Source organism: Cajanus cajan, chromosome 11, assembly GCF_000230855.2.
Source record: "Cajanus cajan strain Asha chromosome 11, NIPB_CcT2T_4, whole genome shotgun sequence".
NCBI lineage: Eukaryota > Viridiplantae > Streptophyta > Magnoliopsida > Fabales > Fabaceae > Cajanus > Cajanus cajan.
This window is the reverse complement of record NC_138527.1, coordinates 27,775,739-27,795,897: the sequence shown is the minus strand read 5'-3', so window position 1 is coordinate 27,795,897 and position 20,159 is coordinate 27,775,739. Positions and strand designations below refer to the sequence as shown.

General features: G+C 28.1%; 2 protein-coding genes across 2 annotated transcripts; both read left to right on the top strand.

Moving 5' to 3' along the window:
• Positions 1–501: 501 nt before the first annotated feature.
• Positions 502–2,114, top strand: LOC145953066 (uncharacterized). Its single transcript, XM_083066664.1, has 4 exons — positions 502–1,023; positions 1,111–1,336; positions 1,412–1,456; positions 1,784–2,114. Exons 1-4 carry the CDS (start codon positions 502–504, stop codon positions 1,903–1,905), a joined length of 915 nt encoding a protein of 304 aa, XP_082922790.1. The 3' UTR covers positions 1,906–2,114.
• Positions 2,115–5,074: 2,960 nt separating this feature from the next.
• On the top strand, positions 5,075–7,847 carry LOC109800861 (RNA-binding (RRM/RBD/RNP motifs) family protein). Its single transcript, XM_020361770.3, has 4 exons — positions 5,075–5,303; positions 6,615–6,690; positions 7,037–7,150; positions 7,239–7,847. The coding sequence occupies exons 1-4, from the start codon at positions 5,188–5,190 to the stop codon at positions 7,665–7,667; spliced, it is 735 nt and encodes a 244-aa protein (XP_020217359.1). The 5' UTR covers positions 5,075–5,187; the 3' UTR covers positions 7,668–7,847.
• Positions 7,848–20,159: the final 12,312 nt, after the last annotated feature.

The window sequence follows — 20,159 nt, the reverse complement described above, 5'->3', positions numbered from 1 at the left end:
TTATAAGAATATGTACTAGGATTTAGCGATTTGGAAGCTTTTATGGATATTTGATCAATTCAATCTTACTTAGTATTGGCTTCTTGGTTTTATTTTCAATTTGGATGAACTTGCTTCTACAGTATATTTTTGAATAAAAGAAGACATCTTATTTATATATAAGTTTTCTATTTGTAAAAGGTTTTGTTTTTAATTCTTGTCCTTAAATTTTTTTGTCATATGTTGCTTGCAGGTTCTTATTCGTAGATAATTATTATTTATCTCTTTTAGTCATATTATTCATTTTCTCTATTTTCTTTTCTATCTTTTTATTGCACAAAAATATTTTACAACATGTTCCTTGGTCCTTGATAGGAGTCACAACACCTCTTTTCCTCTGGTCCATGATAGTAGGATTACCAATGACATTGTTATATATTTGAAATTATTTTATATTTCATTTTAATTATTTTAGTTTTTTTCTCTCCTATATTAGTTTCACAGGGTGTAGATTGAGAAGTAATGGATGTTAGCATAGTTAATACCGAAATTACTTCGAGAAAACGTAAAAGAGAAGAGTTTAAGGAGATAATCATATTTGTTGTTGCTTGCGTGGTTTATATGATTATGGGTGTAGTAGCATGGTATCATAATAATTATTTTGGTAAGGAACCAGCTCATAATTGGGAATTGGAGCGGCGTAGTTTCCTTAATCGTCTTTATAGAGGGGCAGAAAAAGATTGCATTGAACAGTTAAGGCTCAGTAATAGTGCATTTTTCAAGCTTTGTAGAATTTTGCAAGAAAGAGGGGGGTTAGTAAGAACAAGAAATGTTCCAATAACTGAAGCGGTAGCAATTTTTTTACATATCCTTGCTCACAACCTGAAGTACAGAGTAGTGCACTTTAGTTACTGTAGATCTAAAGAAACAACAAGCCGACAATTTAATAATGTCTTAAGAGCTATAATGAAAGTGAGTCAGGATTATTTGAAGTTTCATACCTATCTAGAAGGTCCGGGTGAAAATAAATGGAGATGGTTTGAGGTAAGTTTATCAATTGTAAGGCTAGTCAAACTTACAATAAACCTTTTTGAAAAACTAAATATATAAATACACTTGTGTTGTTTGTAGAAATGTGTTGGAGCACTTGATGGGACACATATTCCGGTAACAATTTCTCTTGAAGATAGACCTAAATATCGTAATAGAAAGGGTGATGTCTCTACAAATGTGTTAGCAGCCTGTGGTCCAGATTTAAGGTTTATTTATGTGTTACCTGGGTGGGAAGGGTCAGCAGGAGATTCTCGAGTATTACGAGATGCTTTACGTCGTCAAAATAAACTTGAAATTCCAGCTGGTAATATCATGTACATAGTATTTTATTTAATTTTATCTAGTTCTAAGTTGTAATTTTCATTTTTAAAAATTGTAGGTAAGTACTTTCTTGTGGATGCGGGATATACTAATGGTCCAGGATTCTTAGCACCATATCGAGGGACTAGATATCATCTAAATGAGTGGATTGGAAACACCCCTCAAAATTTCAAGGAGTTATTTAATCTTCGTCATTCAAGTGCACGAAATACAATAGAAAGGTCTTTTGGAATATTGAAAAAAAGATGGAGTATATTAAGAACTCCTTCATTTTTTGATATAAAGACACAAATAAGAATTATTAATGCTTGTTTTGTGTTACACAATTTTATAAGAGATAAGCAACAAATTGATCAACTTTTAGAGGTTCAAGACTTGGAGCTCTTATCTATTGTTGATGAGGAGCTAACCAGCCAACGAAGAGAAAGAGTTCAAAATAATGTCACAGACGAGGTTGCAACTATTCAAGTTACTGAGGAGTGGACAAGATTTCGAGATACATTAGCGATGAATATGTTTGCTAACTACCAAGTTAGAAGAAACATTGCTTAGGGAGAGTTTTTTCTTTTTTTTTTATGTAATTTTCTATTGAATAAAGACTTTTATGTACTTGATAGACTTTTTTGTACTTGATTGAAGAAAACTTTGCTTGGAATATTGTTTTTTGATAGCTTTCATTTGTTTACAAAAAAATATTTACATGATCTAGAATTATGAATTAGATTGATCAAGTTAATTTTGTGGGTTGTATGTGACATTTTTTATATGTAGGTTAATAGGTGATATTAACTTCAATGGAGTCATCCAAAGAGAACTTGAAGGGAAAGCGAAAGATGACAGAAAGAAATAATGAAGAAACAAGAAGTTATTTCTCATGGAATTTGGAGATGGAACGTGTATTGGCTGATGTATTATGAGATCAAAGAAGTTTGGGCAACAAGAGTGATGGAGCTTGGAAAAGGGTAGCATACAATGCTGCAGCTGTAGTGTTATCTACCAACTTCAAAATCCAAGTCACTTGGGAGAATGTAAAAAATCGTATAAAACTTTGGAGATCATGGTATGGAGTTGTTAGTGACATCCTTAGTCAAAGTGGATTTGATTGGGATGGCACAAAATACATGATTACAGTTGACAATGAAAATGCTTGGAATGAGTATGTCAATGTAAGTAATTTTTTATTATCATTATTTAAAGCAATGTAAGTATTAGTTTTTCTATTATTGACTTATTTCTTTTGTTTTCAAGGCCCATAAAGAAGCAAGACAATTCCGATTCAAGGTGATTGCAAACTGGGATGATATAGTGGACTTGTGTGCTAAAGATAGAGCCACTGGACATGGAGCTGAGACTGCTATGGATGCTGATGAGGTCATGAGTAGAGAAATAAATGAAGGGGAATTAGGTTTAGAGGATGTTAGTGATACCATATATTTAGATGAACCTGGCTCTACTACACAAAGAAGGGGTCAATCTTCAGCTTCTACTAGCACACAATCTCAGAGGAGAAAGATGGGAGAAAAAGATGGAATAGCTAATTCGTTGAAAGAAGTGGTTGAATCTTTAAAGCGACTTGTTCAAGCATTTGATATTGCGATTGATGAAGATGCTTTTATTCAGGAAGTGTTAGCTGAAGCAGCTTTGATACCAAACCTCAATCAACATCAATGGGCCAAAGCTGTTAAATGGTTATCTGACACTTCTAAACAGTTAGCTATTGTGAAAGCTCTTCCAAATGAGAAAAAGGCGGCTTATGTTTTAACACATATTTCTTGATGTAATTTTTTTTTCATAACTTCTTAATTTTAATTAATTTGATTGGTTTTGCAAGTTAACTTTCTAATTTTTTCATGTACTTTGTATGTTTCAGGTTTGGAGCTTTTATGTATTCCATGAATACTTAGATGTTACAGGTCAGTTGCTTTATAAATTTTATAATTAGCTTGCATAATTGTTGTTCATGGATAATATATAATTTGATTATATGTGCTAAAAATGATCCATATATATATATATATATGATTGTAGTATATATTATATCTTTCGATTCTTACTCTCCTAACTATATTATTTGTTTAATTTTTTTTGGTTATCCTTTGTCCCTAGAAGCTGTCTCAATCTGGTTACAAAGACAAAATGATTTTCAATATTTGAAGAATGAAGATGAACGTTTAGTCCTGTTTTTCTTGGATTCTACCTTCCTTTTTCCCTCTCTTCATCTTGGTTGTTTTGAAGTTGTGATCTTGATATAGCATGGTAACAAGATTGTATCTTGGTTCTTTTTGTAGGCTTTGCTTCTATGAGGAGGTGAAAATCTTTGGTCATGAAGTTGTAACCTTGATATCTTCAACAAACTATCTTTTATTTTTGTTTTTTTTAATATGAATATAAAGTACATTTGGAATTTCATTACTGTTTAGTTTAAATTCGTATGGGATATTGTGGTTTTGAACCACCTATACTCAAAGTTTAAGATTCTTATTATTTTTTTCTTAGTTTAAAATGGAATCATTTCATATCAAGAATTAACGTGCATTAATTGTTTTACGGATGTTAATATATTTTGAAGCTTTTAAATATATTGTGAATTTAAAATATTTTTTAAATTTATAAAGAAAAAATTGATCAAATATAACGTCTAGTACTATTTTTGAATTAATTAAAATTTTCTAATATTAAAATTAATTTTAATTATTAAATATATTTTAATAAAATTTATTATTAAAACTTTAATTTTTTTAATAAATATTTAAAAATGAAATTTTGCTAAGTAGAAATTGAAATACTCTATCCAAACAAGATAATTGAAATACAAGATATTGAAAAATGCTCTATCCAAACAAAATATTTGAAAAAGGAAAGGAATCCAATTGAGAGTAATTCAAATACTTAGTAATTGAAATTCCTTGAATTTTAGAAATGACTTATCCAAACACAACATAAGTGTATCACATTCTAATCATGAATGTAAATGATGTTATTCAATAGTTTTCTTCTCTTTCTTTTATAGATAGTGGTTATAACCTAACAAATTCTCTCTATTTTCTAAATCGTGACCTCTCTTACTCAACTAAAATTTCAAAATCAGTTTACAAACGCCCACTTCTTAACTGTCACAAGTTTTTTTTGTAACGTATTACTATTATTGATTTTTTTAATTACACAGTAATCTATAAGGATAACTCACATTCTTATATCAACATATCACACATTTAGTATTATAAGGACGCACTTTTTGGTTTGCCCAGGAAAAAAAATCTCAAGGTGGGCCCTACGTCACTTACGTTCTAGTTGAAGACACATGCCTTTGATTAGATTCTATGGTTTCCGTTCGAATAAGTTCTCCCTGACCGAAACCTCACTAAGGTGGAGAAAGGAGGATTCAGAATAGGATCAATATATATTGGGCCTAAGCTTAGAGCTTAGAGGCCCGTATCCAAATTTGCACCTCTTTGTAAGATCTATTTATATAACTTCAATATAATGCTATTTCTGCTAAAGTTTTAACAACAATTCATTTAAAATGGAGATAAATAAAAAAAAGAAAGAGAAAAAAATGTTATAAATGGACAATAACTCTAATATGTAGGTGATATTATTATTACTGTTGTTGTATTAATTTAAATGGATATGTGATGTGAGGTGGACTTTGGGAGAGGCCCAGACACAGGCCCAGGCCCATCATATGAATGAATACATTATACTATGATTAAATCCGAGGAAGATTTTAGTTTCAACGGGTTCTGGAAACTGTGTTTCAGAAACACTGGTGCGTGTGTGCATCTGATTCTAATCTCCTTGACAATTAATTGTTTCAGAATACAACTGAGAAAGATGAATTCTGGTGGGTACGCTGTAGAGGTTACGGGTCTCTCGCCAAAAGCCACGGACAAGGATGTCCGTGACTTCTTTGCTTTCTCTGGTGTCATTCAGAATGTTGAAATTATCAGGTATAAGCTTTTAATTTAAATGTTTAATTTTTTTTAATAAAAAAAACTAATTGAATCATATATTTAAATGGGATACTTCATAATTGTTAATTGTTTGGTCATTTTGATTGTATGAAGTTTCACAGATTAGCTCAAGTTTGTGCACTTTTTTTTTTAGTTTAGTTGCTGATCTCGTCATAACTGTAAATTCGAGTTAGGAGAAACTATGTATGTTACTTGTTTATTTGAATCTAATTTTATTTCTGTAATTTCTTTCTTGATTGTTTGGCTTACCATAACATGGTGTTTAATTTTTGGCCTGGAAACAAATTTAATGAGACATTTTTGAGATTGATACAAGTAAATATTGACTTGGTGCTTGTGAATTCGTTAACTCTATTAAGCTTTCCAGAAGGGATTGTTTTTATTTTCCTGCTGGTGGAAGAGGATTGATCATTTATGGTTTGCAGTGTCTGTTGAGTAGTTGAACTGAAAGTACTACAGTTTTGGATTTTACCATGTATCTGTTTGGGATATTATTGATTTTTGGCATAGTTGTTGGCATAGTGAGTGACCCTTCTGTACAATTAACAAGATCTTTCTTGAGCTAAAAGGTGCGAGGTCCATTTTGTTGCTAGAAATGTTCTTGTAAGTTGTTCCATATATCAGCAGTGGAGGACAAGTACATTGCGTTTTTTTGTTAGAAATGTTCTTGTAAGTTATTCCAATGTTATTGTATTCTCATAGGTCAATGACTGACCTATTGAAGACCGACTGAGTTGGTGGTTGGTCGGTCACCGAGTTATTTATTGGTTATTCATAAAAGATGTAAGACGTTAAATTGCCTCTATCATTTCAGTTTCTAATGATAAATAATCATATATCTCATACACCAAAAATCTTGAAAAGTTTAAAAGATAGATACTACTCAAAATCTCAGAGTAGAAATGATGAAGAACTAGATAAAATCTATCCCTTAGATAACAGATCACGGGAGTAAAGGATAAAATGGTAAGATAGCATTAGTATAAATGGAGAACAATGTCATACACACAAGGTACTGAAGGTAGAATCATAGAATCACTCATTGAATGCTTTAACAATAGTACCCTCCATGTCGACTGGAACAATTATTGTGCAGTAACTAAAAAAAGAGAATACAGTTGGCAAAACTTAAAATTACCACTGATTTTAACTACCCTTAATTTTTGTTGAGCAGTCAAACTGAAAGCATTACAGTTTTGAATTTCACCATATAATTGTTTGAGATATTATTGATTTTTGGTATAGTATTTAGAATTTGATATGATACTTGGTTATTGCTGAGTACAGGTCTGGTGATTATGCTTGTACTGCATATGTGACGTTCAAAGAGGCTTATGCTCAAGAAACTGCATGCTTGCTCAGTGTGAGTTATTTATCAAACTCGTGTCCAGAATACTTGTAATGTTGAAACTGGAATGATCCTGTACTCTACTTGTCATTAATTTGCCTCGTTGATAAATTCCATTGCATGTTCTTTGTAAAATGATCATAAACTTGTGAAAATGAACATTCTCGTCTAATCAGGTGTTGTCAAACGGTTTATATACATGTACTGAATCTGCAATCAGGTCTCCTAAAATAACAGCTGAATAACTTCACAGCTGACCAATTGAATGTATTGAACTACATGCTATTCATCGAGTGACATCAGCTTTATGAGTAATGTCAAATAATTAATTTGTGCCTTCTTTCCTAATCTGTTCTGTTAGGGAGCCACTATTTTAGATCAACGTGTATGCATAACACGCTGGGGACAATATCAAGATGAATTTGATTTTTGGAACCGGCCCTCCTATAGTCACGAGGATGAGTCTGCTTCAACTGTATGTATCTGCATCTCTCTCGTGCTAAATTGCTATGGTTATGGCTTTCTGCTCATGACATTCTATGTTTTTTCATATTCTCTTTCAGACACCACAAAGCAGTCAATTTGTTTCCTCTGCTGGAGAAGCAGTTACCATGGCTCAAGAAGTTGTTAAGACCATGCTAGCAAAGGGATATGTTCTCAGTAAGGATGCACTAGCTAAGGCGAAGGACTTTGATGACTCTCATCAAGTTTCTGCCACTGCAACAGCAAAGGTTTCTGAACTGAGCCAGAGAATTGGCCTCGCAGATAAGATATCTGCAGGTATTGGAGCTGTTAAATCTGTGGATCAAAGATACAATGTCTCCGAAACAACCATGGCGGCCGCATCCACAGCAGGAAGATCAGTAGCAGCGGCTGCAAATACTTTGGTAAATAGCAGCTATTTTTCAAAAGGAGCATTGTGGGTGTCAGGTGCTTTAAACAGAGCAGCTCAAGTTGCTTCTGATTTGGGTACTCGCAGGGATAGGCAGTAAATAAAGCATTGACATAATTAAACACTATCTCTCTTAGATATGTCTGCATATGCTAAATAGCCTTTGAAACTTCAGTTAGTAACATTGTTATACAAAACATTATGTATGTAATTATGAACAAATCTGGTTTACGCCAAGACAAGATTGAACTATGAAACCTTCGCAATTTCTACCATTGAATTATGATCCTAACTTACAGTACCTTGTGGTAGCAGGGATAAATTGGGCTTTGAAATAATTATTGATTTGTTGGGATAAAAGGATAAAAATTTTATATACCACCACAATGTATTATCTGTGTTCTTAGAGTAATATACCTGCGTATCCTTTATTTATTTATTTTTTTTTTTCACATACTATGCATTGATGGTGGATACAGTTAATTTGACTTCAAGTAGTCCAAAGATATAGATGTTTGGGAATGTGATATAAATATGGAAAATGGCATGAAGAGGGAAATGTATTGCTTTTGCTGAGTGATATATATATATATATATATATATATATATATATATATATATATATATATATATATATTATAAATCCTTATATTACCTTATAATGAAAGGTATCAATAAAAAAGTAAATATGTTTAATGTCTTGAAAATATAAAATACATACTGTACAAAAGAAGTGAGAAGAATAGCCAGGAAATTGTAGGAGTATTTAAAATTAGTCTTTTACTTTATCAAAAGTGATATTCTTTTATAGCTTGTATGACTTGGGCTTGATTAATGGATTAGGAGGGAATAGTAGACTAGTAGTAGAAGGAAAAACTTCTATTTTCTATCCACCTGCAATTACATTAATATTCAATGCTGAAACAATAGACTATTAGTCTAAGACAGACACATTTGGATTAACTTGGTCTTTTAAAAATGTGACAACAAATTAATGGGTTACTCTTTCAAGATTGGATGTGAAATTGGAATGATTATTTTCTTAAGATTATTGGGGTGACCTTAATATGAATCATTTTTATGACACCTTAAAACCAAAATGTAAAAAATCAATATTTTTAAAATTAGACGTGTCAATGAATTAATGAAAGGACAATGCGCGCGTTTAAAGGTCATTGATTCAATAGGGATTGAATTAGGATTGACCTGATAATAGTAAAGCATTTTTTTTTATAATACCTAATAGATTAACTGATAAAATAATGTAAGATAATTTAAAAAATGAGTAGTTTTAAATTAATATAAAAGGATCATATTACATGTCATACAAGATATTAAATTATAATAAATAATTAAAAATAGCAATTATACATAGATCTCAGGAATGAAAATTTATTTATTATAAAATAATTTAAGAATAAAAAAATACCTATTCAAACTAGTTTTCTGAGTTTTTATCCACTTTTGACTGATTTTAGTCAATTTGGCCTGTTGTTTACTAATTTTTTAAGTTATCCGAACCAGCAACATGATTAGTTTCTGGTCATATTGGTCCGCTTGGTCCAATTTTAATAACAACGAAAAATAGAAAATTTGTTGAAAAATATTTCTTATATTGGTAATAGAATAGTTATTTATTATATTGAAAATTTTCCATCTTTCTCTCAACTTAACCTATGCACCAGGTGCATAAGACAGAAAAATTGTTTTACATATTTTGGTGTACCTTAATATTATTAGGAACCTCTTTAAATCCAAGGCTCTTTTGCAGTGTCTACATCTATGATCTTTGTGATACTGGGTGGGATTATGTCCCTTAAAAACATGCCATTTTTTTTTCTTCTTTCGTTTCCTCTTATTTTCATATTCAAAATTGTTTCCCTTTGTGGTATTTGCATGGATCATGTTTGTTGCCATGACTAATCGGCTACTGCTTATATAATCTAAGAAATAGCAGGTCATCTTGATTCTTCTTTGTTAGTGGACTCAGTCAAATTGTACTCTAAAATATGAATGTATTGTCAATGCTGAGTTGTTGCACAAGAAATGCTAGTAAAATTCTCTCAAACACCCTCTTTGTGAATTTAAATGAAGCATAATATTGACAAAATTTATAATTCTTAATGAATAATAGTGTTAGAGAAATTGCTGGAAAAATAATATATGAAGTGTACGATACATATCCAAATAATGCACTCATTTATTTTTATTCCTCAATTGTGACATTAAGCTGCAGTTGAATGTAGATGATAAGATTTGTAGTGATGGTTATTCGGTCAAATAGTTATGTCAATATATATGATTTAGTTCATTAATTCATTGAGTTAAATATTATGTTCTTAATATTACAATACAATATATTTGATGATGGGCGATATTCCATTTTGTGATTTTATCCAACTTGCCACATGCAGCATAGTACGATCAGCCCCCGACAGTTTGACATCACTTTACTTTTTCGATCTTACGAAAATGTTTGCTGAATTAAAAGGGGAAAAGTTCTCTTTTTTATTTTGGAATATACTTTTGAAACGTGTATAAAAAATAAGTTAAAGATTATATACAATATATGAGAAATGTTAAGATATTCTCTGAGAAACTCTTTTTAATGTGTTCATTTTCATCAGTTAGAATTTATTAAAAACTAAAAATTTAAGAGAATCATATTAAGTAAAATGTGAAACCTACTAAATTTGATTTTTTCCAATAAATTACAACTAATTAAAATGATTATATTTATAAAATAAAAAAAGTGTATTAAAAAGTGTTTCCAACATTTCTATACACAATATTACTTGTAGTATTATTTACTATATTCTTCACATACATTTTCTTAATGTGAATTAATGATGTAATATATTGATGATGATGTGATAACTGATATAACAATTGATGTGTTAATTGATGTGATAAAGAAAGTAAATAACATGTTTTGTCATTTAATTTTTTAATTTTTACACATTTTGTTAAATAACCTTTAGATTTTTATCAATTTTATCATCTAATTTTTGAATTTATACAAATTAGTACCAAACTTTTAAAATTTTATCCATTTTACCATCCAAATAATTAACAAAATTGTGTCATACTATATATGAAAATTCTACTTGTTTATATATTTATATAATTTTATATATTACATTAATAGACTTTATATATGTAGTGAAAATATTAAATTTTATTGCTTTATAATTGACTATATATAGTGAAAATATTGCATTATAATATATTTTCTTTAAAATTTATTTTGGATTTTAATGACACAATAATGCAATATTTTCAAAACAAACAATAAAAAGAAGCAGAATTTTCATTTTTTTTAGAGACAACATATATTTTCTATGAAAAATAATCTTGTTTGAAAGTACTATGAACAACAAAATCCACTCAAAATACTAGTTAAAATTTAAAATTACTAGTTAAAGTAAAACAATTTAATCTGAGTGAAAAAAGTATATAACTAAAAAAATACGAAAAATGACATAAATATTAATGAATTGTAAGGAAGCAGTAATTAAGCAGGGAGATTGCAATCTGGGAGGTTGTCTGGCGTTGATGAAGGCATCAGGCATGGCATATGTAATGCTTATATAGTTGCCGTTTATCTATCTAACTATAATAGTTGGCTGGTCAATTCCATCACTATAATAGAAGCTTAATCACCTTTTAAGAGTACAAAAGCAAAAAGGACCCTCTTCATTATTTCCCACTCTCCACCCTTTGTTAGTAACCACAGATTAAATCTAAACTTTGTTTAAATATTAAAATCATTGACATTTATCTCTCTATGATTTAGGATTGTTTAATGATTATATCATATTTAGCTATTTGCTTAGGATAATATATAGGATCTATATATAGTTGTCACCTGTCAAATATTATTTTTCCTTCTAGAAGGTAGATACCAACGTTAATCCCTCTAAATCTTCGGTGAGTGGGGAAAAAAATGAAGTATCAATCCTCTCAAACAAAATTTTGATCAATTTGAATGTTTTTAAAGCTTGTGAGTCCTTCTCATTGAATTCAACTATGTTTTCTGCTTAATATATATATATATATATATATATATATATATATATATATATATATATATATATATATATATATTGAGAAGAGATCTAATTAGTTCAAGAATAAATTTTATAAGACTTATTTCACTTAATAATTTATGTTCTATGTCAAATTTTGACTATTTAATAATTAAATTTAAAGTTTTAAGATATAGATCAAGTCTACTAATGGTGACAAAGATAACAATAATGACAACATTGTCGTTACCACCATCACTGTTATTGTTATCATTATCATCATTCTCACCATTGTTGCAATTAGCGATGATAGTAGTGGTAGTGACAACTACAATAGTTATAATAATGTCATAACATCGTTAGAGGTGACAACGACAAAGTTGGTAATGACAGTGGTGGGAATGGTGGTGATGGAAGTTGCAGTAATAGGCAATAGTGATGTTGATAGTTGGGAAAAGAATAATAGTAATAATCTTATAAATGATTGTTTAAAATTGAGTTTTAATCTTGCCCATTAATTATTTTTATCTATAACTTAAAAGATATGATTTACTATGATAATTTTTAATGATAGTCTTTTAGATTACTATTAAAAAAACTACATTTGAGGTTAATTAAAACTCAATTATAAATTGTTGTTGTCTTCGGTGCCATTGTCAATCATTTCCACTACCATTGTTACTTATCACAATCATCATTATTGATGTTACTATTGTTGTTGTTATCACTATCGTCGTTATCAACCACCACCATAATTACCATCACAATGGTAATGATAAGTAATAACAATAATGACGATATCGGTCGTAGTGACGACAATGGTAGTAGTAACAAGTAACGATAATGATAATAATAATAGTAATGATGACAATAATAATAATGGTAGTAGTGATAATAGCAACATCGATAGGTGATCGCAATAACAGTGATGTAGTTACTAGTGATAATAATGGTGCCAATGATTATAAAAATCTTATAAAATGAGTTTATAATTGAGTTTTACTTTCAACTACTAAGTTTTTAATTATAATTTTGGTTATCATTAGGCATGACAACAAAATTCAATCCAAAAATACTCGTAGTAAATTTCTCTATCGATTGAAAATGAATAATTAAATGAGTACTCACTTAATAATAAGGTGAAGGTAAATAATAAGGTTCATATATCAACAAGTATTTGATATTGCAAAAGGTATCTTTAATTATATGAAACAATTTGGTTTAATTTATTTTTATTATAAAAATATATGTAATTATTTAATTTCTAGTAAAAATATATATTACAAAATTATTTTTAATATTAGTACATGTTTATTTGTGTTTTAGTTTTATTTTATTTATTACCTATTTATTTAAATTTTAACAAATAATTCATAGATATTTATGAATACGCACTACTAGAATTTTTTTTATTACATGCGACTTTTCCTGCCAATTTTTCATAAAAATTTGCAGGAAATGTTGTTTCTACAAATTTTTCTAAGAAATTTTATCTGTAGGTAATACTTTCGTGGATAATATGTTTTTGCAAATTTTAAAATTCGCAAGAAATTTTCCTGCGAAAAAAATTTGCAAGAAAGTTTACTGTAATTTTTTCGCAAGAAATTTTGCAGGAATATTTTTTACGAAAAAAATTAAAGAAATTACTACAGATTCTATCAATAATTCTTCAACTTTCAAATGCTCACAATGAATTCATCCGAAGCATTTGTTTCCAAACCTCCAACATGTGATACATAATCTTTTAAACTCTAAGATTGTAGATTATAAGTCTAACACTCAATCATACAAATCAACTTGTAAGGTAAGTGTTGTCTTAACTTATGTACTCTTTAATTGTTTTATTTTCAATCTATGTGGGACTTGAAGTTTTTTTTTTTAAATATTAAACTTATAAATTTAAATATTTTTTTATTTTTCCTGCGGAAAAAAATTAGCAGGAAAATCTGCAAGAAAAGTTACCGGAAATTTTTTTCTATCATTTAGTAAACATTACTTGCGAATTTATTTTTGCAAGAAAATCTGCAAGAAACAAAATAAAATTCTTATAATATTTTCTGCAAATTTTTACCATGAATTTTTTTTTATGATCATTAAAATTATAGTAAAATTTGCAAAAATTTCTTGTAGATTATTTTTCATAAATTTGTAAATTATTTTTTGCAAATAAATTCGTAAAATGTTTCTGTGAAATTATTATTGCAAAAAAATTTGCAAAAAAATTCTGCGAATATTTTTTTTTAAGAAAAATCGCAAGAAAATAACATTTTTCTAGTAGTGACATACATACATATATATTTTATATATATATATATATATATACATATATATATATATATATATACACATATATATATATATATCAATGAGAAACTTTTAGAATAAAAAAAAAATAGAATTTTCAATGAGAGATAGGGATTGCGACACCATTGGGTGGATACAGGTAATAACTCTCTATTTAGTGCGAGCACTTCTAAGTTATCTATATATATATATATATATATATATATATATGTGTGTGTGTGTGTGTGTGTGTGTGTGTGAGAATCAAGTTTCTTCAAGAGCAATTTTTTATAGAATTATTTCACTCAATAACTTATAGTATATATTAAATTTCAACAATCTAATGGTTAAATTAAAAGTTCTTAATTAATAAATCAAGTTTATAAACTTTAGTGAAGTTTGAATATTATTTGATACTCATTACATTAATTCAAATTATTGTATGAAATATTTTTATGAATATGTATTAATTTGAATTTATGTAATGAAGTACAAAGTAACTTTCAAATTTTACAAAAACTTATAGACTTGATTTATTCAATAAGAACTTTTAATTTAATAATTAGATTATCAAAATTAAGTGCATATCGTGAATTATTAAGTGGAGTAACTAAACATAACTTGATCTCCACCTAATACATACACATAGTGAATCTAAGATATTCTCTTTGATAAATTAATGTATAATCTCTCATGTAACTTGAGATTTTTCATAAGATGTTTTTTCTATATACACAAATCTAGAGATCAAATCTCAAATCACATGTTAGTTATAAATCTCATATTGACTAAAGATAAGGTTAGAATAATGTATATAAGTAAGAAATAATCATAACATTTATATACCAGTTTTAAAAGGTTGAATAGGCTCCAACTTACTTTCCTAAGATTGTATCAGATCCTATATCCAAGAGATTATTGATTATTGTTGGGCCTATTATGCTATCATATTATTTGGTATTGGACCACTCACAGATGTTTAGTCTTCCAAACTTCACATTCTAGTTTTCCTATTTTTGGCATGATGGGTGTGTGTTAAAAATCTCACATCAATTAAAAATAAGGTCATAATAGTGTATATAAGTGAGATATCCACTTATAAAGTGAGAACGAGTTTATATATTAATTATGACATATTATATTGGTGATGTAGATTCATATTATTAAGAGAATAGGAACACAAACTTAATCTCATGGCAAGAAAAATCAATAACTTTTTTAATAGTATCCTTTATGACGCCCTCTACCCTTTCAATATTTATTATATTTAAATGAATTCAAAATAAATAAAAAGATGTAGTAGCTACAAAACTTTTTTGAAAATGGTAAAAAAAGAATATTTTCAAATTAAACTAAAATTTGTCGTTTAAACAATACAAGATTGAAAGCTATAAATAAACTTTGGTACTTCAAACTATACATATATCTTAAAAATAAAAGATAATTGAAAATATAGACATAAGTATAGATTCAATATATAAAACTAAAATCATATACTTTCATGTTACATCCTATCAAGACTGTATTCAAAATTGTAAAAGTTGATGCTTAAGCCTCTTCATTGGTATCAAACTCAAGTTGATCATCACTTGTAAATGATATTCAACTCAAATATAAACAAAAAAAATAACAAAAGAAAGTGAGATACATCTCACTCAAGCTCATTATAGTACAATATTATACATATTATTCTATATTTTAATGCAATCATGCATGTGGCAAAATATCATCACATGCATGTAAGGTAGTTAAGGAGTACATGGTTGTCGATAGATCACCACATTATGAGTATCCAACATCACTTTTGACTAGAAGGATATCTATTCACGACTCATCAAGGATCCAAAGTCTTACAATATACTCTAATCATGTGAGATTAATTATAGGCCGTACGAAAAAACCCAAAATAAGCTCACCCTCAAGGTCAAGATCCTCTCTTGACATAGGACTCACATTCGTACCTCCAAAAGAGTTTTTATATGATTGTGATACATGTCTCGTGCAATACCCCTTAGATTTGACATCTCAACGACTGTATTCCATGATACTTCACTCAATTCCTCATTGGTTTAAACCCTTCACTATGTTGATCAAGCTCTAGCTCAAGATAAAGATATTAAGTGTTTTGATGATAACAAATATGTAGTATATAGTCTCTTGATAGATAAAAGTGCAAATTGTAATGTGGTATTTGTTTTGCTTTGTTGCATGTGTTGCTTTGTGCATAGATAAAGTGTTAAATCCTTACTTAGCTTTTAATTATTTATTTAGATTGATGATTAATGATGATAGTGGGGTTTAAAAGTGATTTGAAAAAAGGGCTAGTATGAAAAATCGAGATATTAAAATTTTACTTAAAATAATTGATTATTTTTAACAATAATTGATTATTTTTAACAACAATTGATTATTTGCTCTATTTTTTAGTAATTTGAGAAACTTTGTTGTAATAATTGATTATTCAATAAAATAATCGATTATTTCATAAACAACTTTCTAGAGTAATCTATTATTCAAGATAATTGATTAAATTGTTCTATGTGGATTTTCATATTTATGAAAAACAAAATAATTGATTATTTCAATTAGAAAACTCTATATATTGGTTTTCATTATCAAAACTTCATGAGAACTGAAACTTTGTGAAAATACACTTGTGAGAGAACTCTAAAAAAGTATTTTCTTGAAAAGATTTGAAAACCTTTGTGGGAACCTCAAGTATGAATCAAGAGTGAATTGTCATCATCATTTACTTTAAGATATTGGCTAAAAATTTTGATTTGATTCACCTACTCTGATTTGTTTTGTATTACAGATGATATCTTTCTTTAATCCTTTTGTGTATAGTAGATAGAATTCTTGAGTAGGTTTTTCAAGAAAGTAAGAAAGAAAAAGTCTTGTAGTGGGGTACTATAAGCAAGTGCTTCTTGGGGTGCTATAAGTAAATGTTTCTTGGGGGTGCAAGAAGTGGTTTCTTTAATAATGTAGGAGTGAATTGCATGTGAAAGTGTGATTGTAAATTTTTTGACACTAAAAATTTGTGAAAAATCTCAATCAGGTTGATTGGAGATTGGATGTAAGTCATAAGTGAATATGGTTGAATTAATATAAATTTGTTGTACATTTTTCTATGCCTCTACACTTGTCTTTATATTCTTGAAATTCTAATTATATGCTTAATGATGTGATATGTTTCATAAACATTGCACATAACAAGTGATCTCAACATCTTACATATAGTTATGGATTAGCATACTTCATTAGAAAGTTTTAGAAAAGTTTTTGTCCAATAAAATTTAGAAAGAATTTTTGTAAAATCTAATTCACTCCCTCCCCCCTCTTGGATCAACCATCTTTTCTAACACACTAGTCATAACCTTTCACTTGTGGATAGGTCTTTTCAAGATATTCAACCATTTTTAGGGTCAAAGATTGATCTTACAAACTAACACAAGATTTTTTTACTGTGTTATCTTCATTCACATTCTTTCTTAGAAACTTCCTATAGGACAATTCATCTCTATATTTTTCCAAATCATGCACACTTAATTATAAAGTTCTTAAACGATGAATTACTAAAACAAAAACTATGTTAAATCTTCATCCAATTATAAATTATTATTTTGGTGAGTTAGTTGACTTTATAATTATTACCTAAAATGTTATACAAGTGATGATATTTTATTGATTAATAATGTAAAAAAAAAATTGCACCAACTAGTGTAGTGCATAACCATTAAAGGTTTTTTAATTTGTTAAGAGTTTTTTTTGGATAAATATTGTGTCAAATCCTATTTTCTTAATCCTAATTTTATTACGTGCTATCATTTTGTCACTCTCTACAATCAATACTTATGACACCAAGAAAATAAGGTTATATTTCCTATACAAAGAATATCAAATATCTTTAACGAATTACATTAAAAATTGATTATAAATAACTAAGAGGGAGAATAATAATTAAGCTTTAAAGGTTTAAATGTGTTTTATCTATTTTAAGTATCGTAATTATGAGATTTTAGTCATCTCCTAAATTATAATCAAATAATTTTAAGAGCAACTCCAATGAGAATTGTTTGTTCCATGAAGCAACTCAAACCCCGATTTTTTGTCATTGGAGGACTCTGACGTGGTAACATGAGTTGCTTGAAGAAGAGAGAGAGTTGCTTCCTGAAGCAATCATTCCTTATTAAACATATTTGGGAACGTTTTAGAAATAATAATGATAAAAATTAATTTCGTATAATGTTTATGTATTTACTATTGCTTTATTTTATTTTTAATATCTACTTATTGTATATTTTTTCTGGTAATTTATTTTCTTTCATTGTAGTGTAATTATCCTTTTAAATAAAAATTTAAATTTGGTTCATAAATGATTAGAAAAAAAATTCTAAAAGTTGAATTTCTTAAAATTTCTTACCATTGGAATAAATTTGTGTTTGAGTTGCTTAATACTGACATGGTACACTAGGGACTACTTTTTTCATTTTTCAATAGATAAAGCAACTCAAATGAGTTGCTTACATTAGAGATGTCCTAATTTTTTAAATATCCTAATTGTACAATTTTGATCCTTCATTTTAATTAAGAAATGACCTATTGACACCATGTATGTGTATTATATACTTTTAAAATTATTAAACTTTAATTTTAAAATATTATGTATTTGGAGGAGAATAATAATCTATCGACATCATGTTTATATATTATATAATTTTAAAATTATAAGATTTTAAATTAGAGATTAAAATTAAATAATTATAATAATTAATAAACTAAAATTACTTAATTAAAATTTTAAATAACAAAATCACATGATTAGAATATTTTAAAGTTGAAGAATAGAAAGACAATTAAACAAATTTGAAATGTAGCGATGACATCGACATGGATATATGCCTAGCACATACCTCATTCACAGATTCACTCATTTAGTTGTCTAATATAAACAATTATTTCATCTTATTTTATTGTATTATCTGACAAAGCTAGCTACAAGTTTGGATAGTTTAAATTCATTGTAAGATTCGTAAACATGCAAAAGAAAATATCTAGTTAGCTCCTTCTCTTTCATTCTTTTTTTTTTTTCTTTCTCAAACCAGTTTCTACCCATAGACATTTTCTTTTATTTTATTTAATTTAATTTATTTTCATTTTATCTGCTTTTGGAAAAGCCATCTAACTTTCTTTATCTGTCTAATGGATGGTATTTTCAAGATGGAGCCAATCCACGAAGGGTCCTCCGCAATGAACGGTTCTGATGTACGGTCCAATCTGTTTCCCTCATAAAAGTAAGAAGAAAAACAAAAACCATGGCCACCACAAAAGAACATAACTGGACTAGTAGTTGACGAATCACCATCAACATATTAGTCCCAAAATTCAGAAATTTAATATTTGGACAAAGAAACAATTAAATAGAATGAGAAAGAGAAAGCAAAGATAGCACATGGAATTTGAGTAAGGTGAAGCATGAGAGCATGTGGATGGGAAGAAGATTCATTAGCCATGGTTTTCCCACTTTTTAATTCATTTCCTAATTTTAGTTGTTTAAAAAAAAGAGAGAAAAGTCTTAGGAACATGGATCCACACAATGGCAATGGAAATAGGGTACCCTTTGAGCTTCCAACTAATAAAGGCATGTTAAGTTGCAATAGCTGCTTGTCTTGGGCTAAATATTAAAGCAGTATTCATAAGGGCCCATTAATGTCCCATCATTACCCATACTCAGACTAGTGGGCCCTTTTGTTCCTTTTCTCAAGACCAGATTGATTCCATTTCTTTTTTCATCAAATTAAAAGGCTGTTCTTCATTTTCCTTTAACTTTTCTTGGTTAAATTAGTTTCAAGAATAGTCCTCAAATTTTAAAATTTTAAATTCTAGTTTTGTCTTTAATAAAAATATGATATCGAATGAGATAATCTTAATGCCATTAAACTCTCTTCTATTAATATCATAATACTAAAAATAATCTAAATATATCTCTTTTATCTTTGAACTTTCCATTAGTTTAATTATTTACTGTTTAAGATTTTTATATATAAATTAATAATAATAAATATTTTTTTTTTATAATTATATTAAAATAATTGTACTCGATCAATAATATCAAGTAATTTTAAATATCTAATATTGGATGCTCCAATTTTACTCTAACCAACAACTTATTAGTATGTATTTAAATATTTACAAAATTAAATATATAAAATTATAAATATTGATATATATATATATATATATATATATATTCAAATAATTATTATATATTTGTAAATATC

Bases quoted from the DNA above. Each gene is read 5' to 3' on its own strand.
- LOC109800861 (XM_020361770.3), top strand. From the start codon at position 5,188: ATGAATTCTGGTGGGTACGCTGTAGAGGTTACGGGTCTCTCGCCAAAA. The intron at 6,691-7,036 runs GTGAGTTATTTA...CTGTTCTGTTAG, and splicing joins AAACTGCATGCTTGCTCAGT to GGAGCCACTATTTTAGATCA. The intron at 7,151-7,238 runs GTATGTATCTGC...ATTCTCTTTCAG, and splicing joins AGGATGAGTCTGCTTCAACT to ACACCACAAAGCAGTCAATT.
- LOC145953066 (XM_083066664.1), top strand. From the start codon at position 502: ATGGATGTTAGCATAGTTAATACCGAAATTACTTCGAGAAAACGTAAA. The intron at 1,024-1,110 runs GTAAGTTTATCA...TGTTGTTTGTAG, and splicing joins ATAAATGGAGATGGTTTGAG to AAATGTGTTGGAGCACTTGA. The intron at 1,457-1,783 runs TCTTAGCACCAT...GAAGAGAAAGAG, and splicing joins ATATACTAATGGTCCAGGAT to TTCAAAATAATGTCACAGAC.